A 13,246-nucleotide genomic window follows, 5' to 3' on the forward strand; every position below is an offset into this window, starting at 1 on the left:
CAGTCTCACTTTCCAGACAGAAGAGGAAAAGCAGAGGGATGGGGACCGGTAGCTGTGCAGTATTGGTTGTGCTGAAGGACGTGTGGGTTGCTAGCATCCGCAGGGAAGATCCAATGAGTGTTCTAGTCAGAGTGACCCTAATTAACCACATATTATCTGCAGGCTGTGTGGAGGATTAAGGCCCTCAGCTCTGTACCCTACAGGCCTGGTGACCCAAAGACAGAGGACTCTGCGCTAAAGCACTCTTCAAAGTCTGCCTCAAAGCAAGACACAGAGAGGTGGGGGCATGAGGCTGGATCAGAAAAAAGAACCACACAGAGAGCAGCGAGCACGCTGCAGAGAAGACCGGTTACTTGCAGCATATCCAGAGGTCAGGACCTTTCTATAATGAGCAAATAAACATAGCAAATTCAACAATACAGTGGGGGAGGAATATGCAGCCACCCTTTTTGGCATCCTCACAAAGAGGAAGACATATTGTGTCTTTGTCTGTCATATACAGAACATATCCTGGCCAGGTGCTGTTTGAACAAATTGAAGTTTCTGAGGAGGAGGGGATCATTATTCTATCGAGCGATAATGAGCTCATTTTCTCATTTGGAACACCCAGAAATGAGCACTTCGCCATGTTGACAGGTCGTCATACACATGCCACGCTGCTGCATTACACCAGTGTCTGTTGTCAACAAAGCAATGCAATCTGGGAACTACACAAAAACCCTCACACAATAAACAGCCCCCACAGGCAGGCAGAGACTCTGATTTCCGCAGAAAACATTTTAGTAGCAGCTGTGACATACCTCATTCCAGATGAAAGACGAGCCAATATCAACAACATGATGAAACAGAAGAATCCAAAAGTTATAGCTCCTAGGATCATCTGTTTCTTAAAGTGTAATGTCTTATTACAAGTGTTATGAGGTGCTAGTGAATATATTTCAGATTTGCATAACACCAAACTACTGTATGAAATACTGCAGTGTTAACAGTTCAAGCATTTACAGGGCTTTCATGAAGTATTACAGGGTAAATCTATCCTCTGCTAACACTGGTGTGCAGCTGCTATTCTGACTCACTGGTACATTTCCTGGTGGTTCCACGCTGTAATTCAAGCTGAATTCCTGACTCGAGGCCCGTGTCATCACCTACCTCGGTCTGTGTCGTAGAGGTAGACAAACTTCTGCCACTTGTAGTGAGAGAGCAGGCTGAGGACGGCACCCCGGAGGGCGGGGCGCATCTGGATGACAAACTGCACCTCATTATCGGTGGGGTAACTGGGTGTGACAAAGGAGGTGTGCAGAGCACCGCAGAAGGAGGTCAAGGTGTTCATGGACTTCTTGTCGTAGAATCCGAAGATGGCGTACACTCCGCGGGAGAACTGGGAGCAAACTGCAGGGACAGCAGAGGGCAAGGGGACACGAGTATTAAGACATGATTCAGCAAAATGTGTGTATGCATATTCACAAATGTGTTACTCGTCACTTTGGGCAGTAATAGATCGACTGGGTTGTTTGAGCCACCACTAATAGCCAATTAAAGGTTGATGTGACCCCAGTACACTTGACAAAGCATTTACACTAGTGCATCTCCTGTAATAAATATTAATAATATTAATAATGTACATACTGTACAACAATAGAAATAAGAAATAAATATTCTGTCTGTTTAGATTTGTAGTCTTGTTTTCTCATTCAACAATGATTGTCATAGAATCTACAATTATTTAATTCCAAATAACCATCATCTTTATTAAATGTAAAAAAAATCTTTTATATTTACCCAAAGCCCAAGAAGATGTTATCAGGTTGCTTGTTTTAGTCAGTCCTAAAAACCCAAATATTCACTTTACTATAATTCTCTGACAATTGACTAATTAACCGAAAAGGTCATGTTTAGGTATTGATAACTTCAATTGGTTTTATATTAGCACATTAACTAATATGATGATGTCACATGGGGTTTAACATTAGATCTACCAAGGCAATCATTTTGACTGTTTAAAAATTTGACCAAAACCTGACTTTTCCTAAATATGTGTATATGTTATTCTAACATTGTTATTTTTTTTTATTAAAATGACAAAACACAACAGAGTTCTGAGTATTTCTACCTTGAATGGTCATAACAGTCAAATTGACCAGATGCATTATAGACGGTGTATCATTTCAGTGTTTGTTCCTTTTTCCAGCTCTTGAAGAAACAAAAAATCTTTCAGCCTAAAACCAAATTAAATAATTGAACAGGACACTTTACCCATTTTTTCTTTACACATCACCTGTGTTGACTCTGAAAAATTTATCCACAAGTGTCAGTGAAAAATCAAAATCAGTTTGCTCTCTTGCAGTTTAGCAAATATTCAAGTTATTTTCCTGTGACAGTCAAATTGAATGATTTGGTCATTTTGCAATGTATATTATTGATGTTTTTATCCTGATCTTTTTTATCCTGATCCTAACATTACAGATCCATTCATTCTTAGATTTTACATTGATTATTGAAATTATATGTAAATAATGTCTGAGCGGTCAAAATGGCCGCTATGGCCATTGTAGTAGTTGTAGAATTCTGGTAGTTCACAGGACCTGTTGTAAGGGGTATTAGCCTGTTTAATGCCTTCTGGGGCTCTGAAGGGAGATCTCCAAAGTCTGAAAAAAAATAACCCTAATGATGTCATCAGGGTTATCTCGGCATTACTTTGGAGATTACAATTTGGACGGAGTTTGGACGATATGTGTATTTACCAGGTAGAAGGAATGTAATGAAAGACACTATCAAGTTGCATTGTGGGGATTGTAGGATCCAGTGTTTTCAAAGTTTGACCCACACTAAGAAATAAAAGTCCAGATATCTCAGCTCCTGCTGCTTCGATTTTTAAAATCCTTTCTTTCAATTTGTCAATTTTGAATCCTTCACCTTTATGGAAGTGCTAGAGTGCACTGGAGTGCCAATTTAACTGATAACATAATTGGTGGAGTAATCAATAATGAAAAAACTTGTCAGTTGCAGCACTAAATGACACCCATCCCTAGTGATCACAATATAAAAGCCCATTTAAACCTGGTATTAACATTCATTGTCTGCATGTGAATAAGAGAAATTCATGTTAACATACAATGCACAAAAAGACAGCAGAGCATGCAAGAGAATGCACTGGATTAGAAAGTTAACGGCTCTGGTAATAGTGGCCTGCATTGTGGCAGGATGTCAGCAAAAATCCTGCAGGTACAGTGTGTGTTTGTGCTGGTAGGAAAGTGGCAGCCAAAGGATAGAAACGTAACACCATTCGCTGAAGGTCTCCAGCTCCCACCAGGAGCTCCCACCAGTTATCGCTCTGTTTCCTCATCCACAGTGAACGTCTCACTGCAGCATTCACAGCAGCTGTGAGCGCCACTGCTGCCTGTCGCCGCTTCTGATGCCTCCTACGAAAGAGCTGAAAAAGACAACTCTTTCTGCCTCGAGTGAAAAGTGACTGCAGTTTTACTTTCAATGACCTTAAACCCACAACTTTTGTTTTTTGTTGATGCCACGATGTCAGTTAAAGCTACATGCTTGGTCTTTGCATAGTTCAGATGACAAATGAGATCTAATGAGGACATCTAAAAAAAAAGGCAAAAGGTGTGTTAAGGTGTACATACAGAAATCACATTTTTAATACAAGACTGACTCAGAAGTTCCGAGAAAGAACAACCTAGCTGCATAGAACTAGACGCTGTTCAGCAAAATTACAATCTGAGGCGACAAAAGGTTAAATAAAAATAAACAATTATGCAATCATTTTGTGAATGTTTTTCATGGTGACAACTCTATAACAACCACTTGGGGGGAATGAACACCTCAGTAATACAAGCTTGTTTTTTTTTAATCAGCATGTGCATCTGATGACATTTCTTGAGAGGCAAAAAAAACTCAAACCTGTTTTCATTTGTTTGTGTATTCATCATGCATTCTAGTGGGACAGCGTAAACTGTCAGGCAGGAGCGACTTCCATTCAGTCAGAAGCCATTAGTGTGTAAACTATAACATTCTGAGCTACAGGTGTGTTTTTCCTACCCTATCATGAATGGCTGTTCACTCATTCTGATTGACTCTCAAGTGCTCCCGCAGGGTAATCAAGAATTCTTAACATCTGTAAATACTTTGAATATTCCAGTACAACGGTTGGATGACAGGGGGAAGGCTCTTTCCAATCTTATGTATATGTTAAAAGTTTGTTTCTGATTGCCTTACGGATATTCAATCGTTATGGTGGGATACATCAGACATAGCTTAGACACTTGTTGAAATACTGCTCTCAATAAGAAATTAGCATTCTCTGAGGTTATTGACGCTGAACTGGCAAACAATTCATCACCAACATGACAGTTCAAGCACAAGATGCAATCACACACACACATACGTGCACGGCAACCTTTTCTTTTCCTTTTTTTTCTGCCCGTGAGAATTTGTCTTGTCTTTGTGAAGCACGGCGCTACAGTACGTGCAAAACCTTTCACTCAGAGGACAACATGACAGTGCTCACGCACTCGTTGCTTAAGTACAATTGCTGTTTGAATGAGAGATCTAGTCACTGGTGGGATTTGCCTCATCCTTTTTAATTCTATTCCCTCCCTATCTGTCCTGGTACAGACACCTCTCCCAAGGTATAGCATCCATTCTCAGCAACACACACAGGCAAAGCCCCACATGCACATATGCAGACATACATACAGACACACACAAACACACACACAGCACTGCTTCCTGATAAGTGAATCAACAGATGGACAGCAGCATTGTGGGTAAGTGCTGCAGGGTGAGTGGTGCAATCTCCAGCACTGAATGGAAGCCAGTAGGAGATCCAGCCCTCGTCAAGGCCCAGTTTTCTCTGCACTCCCTCTTAATTTGGGCCAGTACTGACACAGAACCTGTCCTAGGGGACAAGATCTGGCAGCCTCTTTCTCTCCGCTCAGCTGTCCTCTGCTTATTAGGCTAGGCTTTGAGCGAGCCCAGGCCTCATCAACAGATCTGTCCACGCACCCTCATGTTGTGGTCTCATCTTGCCCCCCTTTAGCGATATAGTGTCTTTGTGATGCATCCCTTTTCAGGGTCGCCATCTTATTGTAGTGGAAAGGTTTGTGGGTTGCAGGGATCACATGCCATCTGGAGTGATCTGAGGTCCAGATAAGTTCTCCCTCGCCAGTGAGGTTGATAAGGACAAAGATAGACCTGTTCTCTTTTAGGGGCACGCATCAGCCAGTCTCACTGCACCAGATTCGCCAGCATCGTGCAACTCTGCCCGCTCAGACACAGGTCATCCGTTCTTCACAGTAATTCCATCGTCCACTTGCACCTCCACCAGAGTCTGCCCTCATGAGCATTTGTGACTGATAATTTGGATCTATAGGACTGGCATTCGCTATAAATAGACCTAACCAATTAGTGACCACATACAATTAATGGAAGTAGTGTTATTGATTTTCAATGGCGTGCCATAAGCTGGACTGTGCAGAAACCTCTTGTTTTCTCACTCTTAATCACTCCTGGCCCATTTCCATGGTCAGAGGCTAAACAAACCACACCACATGTTAAGGATTTGCACATTCTGAAGGTGTTTATATACTGTAGCATGGAGGAGATAGTAAATCTGACCTACGGGAACCATCGGGTGGGGCAAGCAATGCCATTGATCATGACTGATTAAGCAAACGTGTCATCTCATCAGTAAAAATGGCCCATCCTTGGGCTAAACAGCTTCAACCATCATTTTTGCAAACTGCTACGAGAAAAAAACTATTTGCTTTTTCACTCAGCGCAAGTGGAGGAAAACAATGCAGCGCTGGCTCTTATCACCAATAGCCGGGATCACCTGAGAGGAATGAGTAAGTGGTTTTACTCCTTTAAATCACATATTTTTCTGTACGATTGTAACTTTTTAATTAATCTACTTTTTATTACAAGCTGCAGCAATTTGTCTCCTCGCTAATTTGCGTAGCATGTACATTTCTTAACATTTTACATTTTAATAAACTCAAATTCTTTCAGTCAAGGGTGAGTAACAAGACAGCAGAACAAATGAGCGGAGCATATAAACTGGCAAGTTTGTTAATAGGAAATAGCAAACAAAAAGGCAATCAGCAGAAACATATTGACCACGTCAAACGGAGGAATTTGAAGTTTCTTTGCAGGAAAAAGGAAAGCCAATTGCACCGAGATTTCAGCTTAAGAACTTAAGTAAAAGAAACATGCTTTTAGTTTAAACACAAAGGACTGGTTGTATCTTCATTTCTTTCTTTAATGTATTGAGTTTCCTATTATTTGTGATTCTTAAAAGCCAAACTACGAACTTAACTGTATCTGAAAGGAATGGAAAGTTCTGGAGCCCAAGAGAGCCATACTCTGCACATGTATGTTTTCCTACACTTCAATCACTCTCCCAAAGATGTCTCTCCTTGCAGCACTGACTACCCCCCCCCCCCACTTCAACACCTCACTGTCTCTCTCCACTCTCCTCCCCACTATATTTGACCTCTCCTTTTGTTGCCTGTCTTCTGCCTCAGCCATCTGGTCATCCCCCAAAGCATACATCCTCTTCAAGCGTGGCAGTATCTCTCTCCATCTGAGTGTTCCTCTCTCACATTGTTTCCCCCATAATATCACCCTGCTCCATCAGTGCAGCAGAGATTGGTGTTGGACTTTTAAAAAAAAAGACAAAAAGTGCACTGTACAGTCAGGAGAAACAGCTGCTGCGCAGAAATGCCCCGGCCTCATTCCTCTCTGTGATTAAATAAAAATGAAATAAATGTTGGGCTGTAGGTGGAACTGAAGCGGACGAACCTGTCTCCAACTCTGAAGAGATAACACATCCGTTAATATAATTCAATGATTCTGTGAGTGTCACCTTGAATTTCTTTAATGCTAATTTACTCACAGGTCCTCAGACTACCTTAGATGCCTTAGAGGAGCTTGCATGAGGACTGAGTGGTAAACAACACAAAGATAATTCTCTCTCATCTGCTTCTTCTCTTTTTCTTCTTCTCCGATCTCATTTTCCATTTTTTTTCTTTCTCTGCAGCTAACCGTGCCTCCTCCTCCTCCTCCTCCTCCTCCTCTCCCTTCCTGCTGCAGGGAACCATGCATCCCATCTCCAGTTCACTGGTCAAACACACACAGTGTGCCGCCCTCATTCTCTTCTATAATCAGGACACTTGGCAGTGCTACAGGGATGTTACATTTCTGATGCATCACTTGAGATGGCTGGCCTCGAATGCTAGTTCAGAGGGATATGTGGTATGCTCCAGGCATGCTGGGTTAATTCATAAAAAAACAACCTTTTCATGCACTCAAAGTATTTGGACTTCCATACTCTTTCCCATGAGCCAGAGCTTTGCACAGCCTTGGGAAGGGGGCCGGGAACAGTAAATGTCAGCAATGATTGTATCTCTTTAGCTGTTTTCCTCATCTTTTTCACAAAACCCACATTCTCTCTCTCTCACTTTGGCCCCGTTGTTTCTCCTCTCAGCCACATGTCCTCCATTTCCTGCCTGTGTTTCGGTGTCTTTTTCTCCTTCTGGTCCTAGAAGCTCCTCTTCCTGGTACCCCATCCCCCTTCCCCCATATAGCCTACATCAGGACCAGCCTTTCCGACTCTGAAGAATGGATGCTGTCACTAGTAGATAGCTCGCATAAGTGCCCTGGGGGATTGTATCAGCTCTTGTCATATATAGATGCAAAGTGCTTCAAACTGTTAACTCAAATGGCAGACCCAGATTCAAGAGCGACTCAACTGCAACGGTGCCTCGAAACGTTAAAAGGAAGCTGTTACCAGTACTGTTCCATCAACAGCTAGCACCTATTTACAACTCGATTCGCCTGCTGGGTTAAGTGACAAAAATACACATTTACTACAAACAGTAAATATATCCAGTGGTTGGCATTAGAGACGGGGTCACTGTATATTTAAATATCATTGTTAATCGACTTTGAGTGGAATCGTATCATGAAGAAACGATGAATTTATTGCTTAACAACAATGTGTTGCTTGATTTTTTGTTTCCATGGCAACTATCACTAACATAATAAGTGGTTTTACACATTCTGTAAAAATGTTTTTCAGATGTAATGCATACCACTGGAAGACAGTTCATTGCAATACACCAATTTGATCATTTTGTGTGTGATTTTGGCCTACATTTGTCATATTATGATACATATAGCAAACTTAAATAAAAAGTGAAAATGTGCAAAAAGACACGATACTCAGTCCTGCCAATGATTCCAATAATTACTGGTGGCAGTAATGGGCCAAGAAACTTGCTAGCAAGTAAACAGGGATGTAAACAAAATTTGTTAGTCACCTCTGAATTTTTTTCCTGCCCTGTGCCCACCCTTCTAGTTTAGGAATCCCCACAGCTAAGTACCTCATATGCTGTTTGGGTTTGTCCAAGCAATCCACTGCATTCAGAGGTGCATCTGTGTATGTCTCTTTGTGCATGTACATGTGTTTGACCGCTAGTGTATGATCAATAATAGGCGATAAGGAGCCTGGCCTGGGGATGCCAAGGCTTGTTAGGCTGGAGCTGGAGATCAGCATCTCCATGTACTGAGGACAGGTATATAACTTCTTCAGCTCCTGTAGTCAAATGTCTTCCTTCTATATTTTGTCATTTTAATATTTGTATTTGTAGGTGACTGAATAAACTCTGCACTCACCTCAAGACATGTAGGTGCTTTTACTATTACATAACCTTCATATAAAGATGCATATATTATGCTGTAGCCATGTAAAGCCGCAATAAAGCATGCATAGATTTCATAATAGAAAATGGATGTGTACGTTTTATTGTATCTTTCTACCGTATACGACTGCAGACTGTGAACACCCAAAACATTTCCTTTTCTGCTAGATGCATTAGTAAAAGTCACATCAAAAAAGGTTACTGGCTAGTAACTTTAATGGCTTAAATGACTGTGTCTCTATCAAAGCGTGGGTACACAAAAGCGAAGCATATACATTTCTGTTGCTGCCCTGCCAGAATAGATGGAGAACAGGCCAACTATTAGAAGAAACAGAATTATTCCAACTTATTTCAACATGGCAATCGCATGTGTGATATCTTTATAAAGGTTCTTGCTCACCGTTCTGAATTTTGATCCAAATGTAGCGTGAGAAACAACACAAGCTTGTTTTTCTAAAAATATATGGAGATGTTTAATATTATTATTATTGTTAGTACTTTTTTGACACCCCCGATGCTCATATTTTTAGTATAACACATGAAGCCCACTATATTGCAGAGAATATTAAAATATGACAGGAGTTATTTGTAAGTGTATAGCAGAACTGCATAGGATAAGCATTTATTAGCATGGCACAGTGATTGAGTTTTAGATAAACCCAAGTTAGAATATTTACTTTGGTTTGTGTAAAACTGATCACTGTTCCAAAACAAAACATGTTCACACAGCTGTTTAACTACCAGATAACTACAGTAGTGGAATTAATGGATACTTGTATGAAAGTATAACATTTAAATTTCAGTTTAGGGGGTTTCTCCCCTCTGAACTTGATGCAGAGACGTGTATCCAATTGACAAGGACATTATGGAAATCGGTGTGAAAGCATAAAATTCAAACTCTAGTTAGTATGATTTACATTCTCTTTGAAGCTTTAAGAATTTGACCTTAAAGGCATCCATAGGAAAACCACTTATCCCATACCATACTGTGTCTGAGTATTCTTACGGAAGGCTCATTTACAACCTGTAAAACCCCAGTCAGTCCGAATAAGATGTGAGTGGACCTCTGCTCACTTGGCGAGAAAGAAGAACAGAATTAAAAGCTGAGAAATCACATATAAATTGTGATTCTGTTTGCCAAAGTAGGGAAGGAGGATTACTTATGCAAACTAGAATTGTCTACTTTTTAAATTGACCCAATATTCCTATTAAACTAAATATTTTTGGACAATTTTGAGATGTGACTTTTTTACAAGTCAGTAAAACTCTGTTTACTAGTAGTGTTGTAGTCAAGACCGCTCAAACTGAAACCAAGTCAAGACCAAGACCAAGGGAGGGTGAGACCGAGTCAAGACCAAGACCAGTTCACCACATTACATGACACACAATAAAATGTGGAACGAGATCATAGGTACTTCTCAAACTGATCTGAAAGATCGACGTCCTCATTAAAACACCCACATAAACAGTTGCAAGCATCGCGAGGAGAGGTGACAGTTGTTGAAAGGAACAACACATTTTTAATTAGGATTAATGGTTGCATTTGAAGAAATATATTTTACATCCAAAGTTAGGATGTTAACAAATAAATCAAAAGCAATTTATTGATATTCCCAAAGTTATGGTCTTGACATAAAATCCCGAGTCCGAGAGCAAGACGATTACAAATGCGGTCGAGTCCGAGACAAGACCAAGACAAAAAAATAGTGGTCTTTAGACCGGTCTTGAATACTACACTATCTACTAGTGTTTGCAACACTTTATTACTAAAATGTTCAATATTAATGATAAACACTAGGGTGCCACTCAAAAGTAAAGTTTCTAATTTTCATCTTCCCACCCCCCAAATGTGTTAATAATGTGACAAAAATTAAGTCTAAAATTTGAATGTTTTCTAATAATTTTTACTGGTAGCTCAACACTGACAAAGTTTTGCAATATTCAACATTTTCCAATTTATCATGTAATATTAACTTTAATATCACAAGTTAAAATAATGTAAAACTCCTCAAAAAGAAACAATTACTTCATAAGTTAATAATAAACACTTAAGTATTCATAAGAATCCAGAGAATGACTGTACATGTGTTTTGTTGTAGGCTAGCTCTCCAGCTCACAGAGTAGCTGCAGATTTCTATGAAGTGGACGAAACACATGCACATGTGAACCAGATAGACTTTCAGATAGACCTTAATTATGGAAGTGTTGAAGTGGCATAAGTGGGCGGATTTGACTCTGGGTAGAACGGTCGTCCCCGTAAAGGAAGGTTGGGAACCAGAAATCGCTCCTGGTGGCTGTGCCATCAGTGTGTGAATGAGTTAATTTCTGTTTCTGATGAGCAGTTGGGTCTCTGCTCATAGGTGGGTGAATGTGATGTAGTGTAAAGCACTCTGAGTGGTCGAAAAGACTAGAAAGGTGCTATACAAATACAGCCCATTTACCATGTGACAGTTCATTCGGAATTGGGGGCGAAACCGGAAAATGTTCAGACTGTAGATCACCAAGCCCGGTGGAAAGCTCTGAGAGCCTAAATGTGTACGTCCGCACTGCGCTCCAACAAATAGAAGCGACAGCTGCAGAAGAAGCTCTTGTTAAGTGACCTCTCTTGAAGTGTCCTTCTTTCCTGTACCAGAAAATAACTGGTAGGTGGTGCTAAAAATGAGAATAATTAAGATTAACATGACACACGGATGCAACATGGTGGTGCAGTGGTTAGCACTGTCACCTCACAGCAAGAGGTTCTGTGGATCGAGGCCCAGGCCTTTCTTTGTGGAGTTTGCATGTTCTCCCCGTGTCTGTGTGGGTTCTCTTCATGTTCTCCTGCTTCCTCCCACTGTCCAAAGACAAAGTTAATTGGTGACTCTTTGCCCTTAGGTGAGAACGTGTGTATGACTTGTTTGTCTCTATGAGTTAGCCTGAACGGGCAACCTGTCCAGGGTTCACCAATGACAGCTGGGATTGGCTCCAGCCCCTTCGCGACCCTGCACAGGGTTAACTATACTACTGACTACGGCTGCAATAGTGCTAACCCAAAAATATTATTCTAATTACATATCATCAGAATATGAAAAAGAACAGTTAAATGATATAAAAAATTATAACAATACTTACTCAAGAATTCATTTACTTTGGTAGAGAAAATTTGAATTAAATAACATTTTATCGCAATGAAAGTAAATATAAAAATATTGAGGCCATTGAGCTACCAGTAAATATTAATATATCTAAATGAAACTTCTCACAGTTACTATGCATCATAAAAGGAACAGAATGAGGGGGTGGGACCTGGAAAATGTTAAAAAAAAATTGGCCATTACATTGAGTGGCACCCTAATAAACACAATGTTATTTATACTTCTCCTTCCAACAGAGATCATAAAAGGCTTGAATCAGGATTACTCTTTGTCACAAATTTACAGTTTCACCTGTGTAAATTACATATGTAAACTCGTCTTTTTTCTTTAAAAGGCACATCTGTTCCATCCATATATTCACATTCGCAGGATTAAGTCCCCTCTGTGGCCTGCATGTCATCATTAATAATTCTGACACATTGAAGGTTTGACTGCTGCAAATTACTATGTGTATAGTAGAGGAGAAACTGATCCAGGGACCAGGGTTACTGAGGTTGGATGTGTTCCACAAGCACGTACTTCCCTATCACTGGAGGTCATTAACTATTCTCTTTCCTCTCTAGTTTTTCTCTGCAGCCCTTCAACTAGCAGCTCCTTCTCCTCTCCACCTGTTATCTTGATGATACAGCTCTGGACTCGAGAGAGTGGCTTGTGAGCAGTCCCCAAGGGAGTCGATGACTCTCAACTCTATCTCCATCTGACAGATATTTTCACCTTCAAGGTCTTACCATCAAGCTCTTGTTTGAACACAGAGGAACACACAGGGCGGTTAGCACCGCGTGGGTCACACACAGCTACAGTACAAAGGACTTGCATATGTGGAGAGGTCTTCATTGTCATGGCAATGCCCTCTGTTTGACACACAAAAAATCATTATGCGGAGCAAAAGAGCAAGAGATTTGAACAAGAATGCTGTTCAAATGTTCAATATGTTGGCCGTTTCAAAAGTTAAGATGACAGTGTTGTGATGGCAGGTACGAGATTTGATGGTTTGCTGAATAACTCTACGGAAAATCAGCTTGATAGGACTCAACCGATACGTGCAGAAATCTCACATCGCATGCCCTCATCCTCTGCATGTAATTTCCTTGACACATGCAATTAAGGACCATCTATGCAAGCAGATAACAGACCTAAACCTTTGGCCCCTCGCTTCACCCTGAGAGCCATGCTTCGAGATCCCGGCCCGTCACGTTGAACAAATAACAATCCCTTATTCGACAGGCTCACGCAGTCCACCATTTGCTGCAATGCAGAGGCGAGAGGAGCGCAATAGGACTGGTCTTATCCTTTCAAAGATGATCACTCCTCTCACCTTCAGGAAGGTGTCACTACAGTACAGAGCGAGGACAGATGCCGAACGCTGACCCTTTGAGTGTGGCTGTGTGCATGTTTAAG

The 13,246-nt window shown here is 40.8% G+C and overlaps 1 protein-coding gene across 3 annotated transcripts in view; it reads right to left on the minus strand.

Annotated features, from left to right (window-relative positions):
• gria3b (glutamate receptor, ionotropic, AMPA 3b) overlaps window positions 1-13,246 on the minus strand; it is an 83,054-nt gene that overhangs the window by 55,136 nt on the left and 14,672 nt on the right. For all 3 annotated transcript variants that reach the window (XR_005442005.1, XM_038699979.1, XM_038699978.1), the window contains exon 3: window positions 1,150-1,389. Coding sequence is in view for 2 of the 3 variants with exons in the window: in XM_038699979.1 (XP_038555907.1) it covers window positions 1,150-1,389 (240 nt within the window). In the remaining variant the exon portion in view is untranslated. The remainder of the gene's footprint in view (window positions 1-1,149; window positions 1,390-13,246) is intronic.

This window comes from Micropterus salmoides, unplaced genomic scaffold, assembly GCF_014851395.1.
Source record: "Micropterus salmoides isolate LMB-PRFRI ecotype aquatic unplaced genomic scaffold, ASM1485139v1 Ms_hic_scaffold_5, whole genome shotgun sequence".
Lineage (NCBI taxonomy): Eukaryota > Metazoa > Chordata > Actinopteri > Centrarchiformes > Centrarchidae > Micropterus > Micropterus salmoides.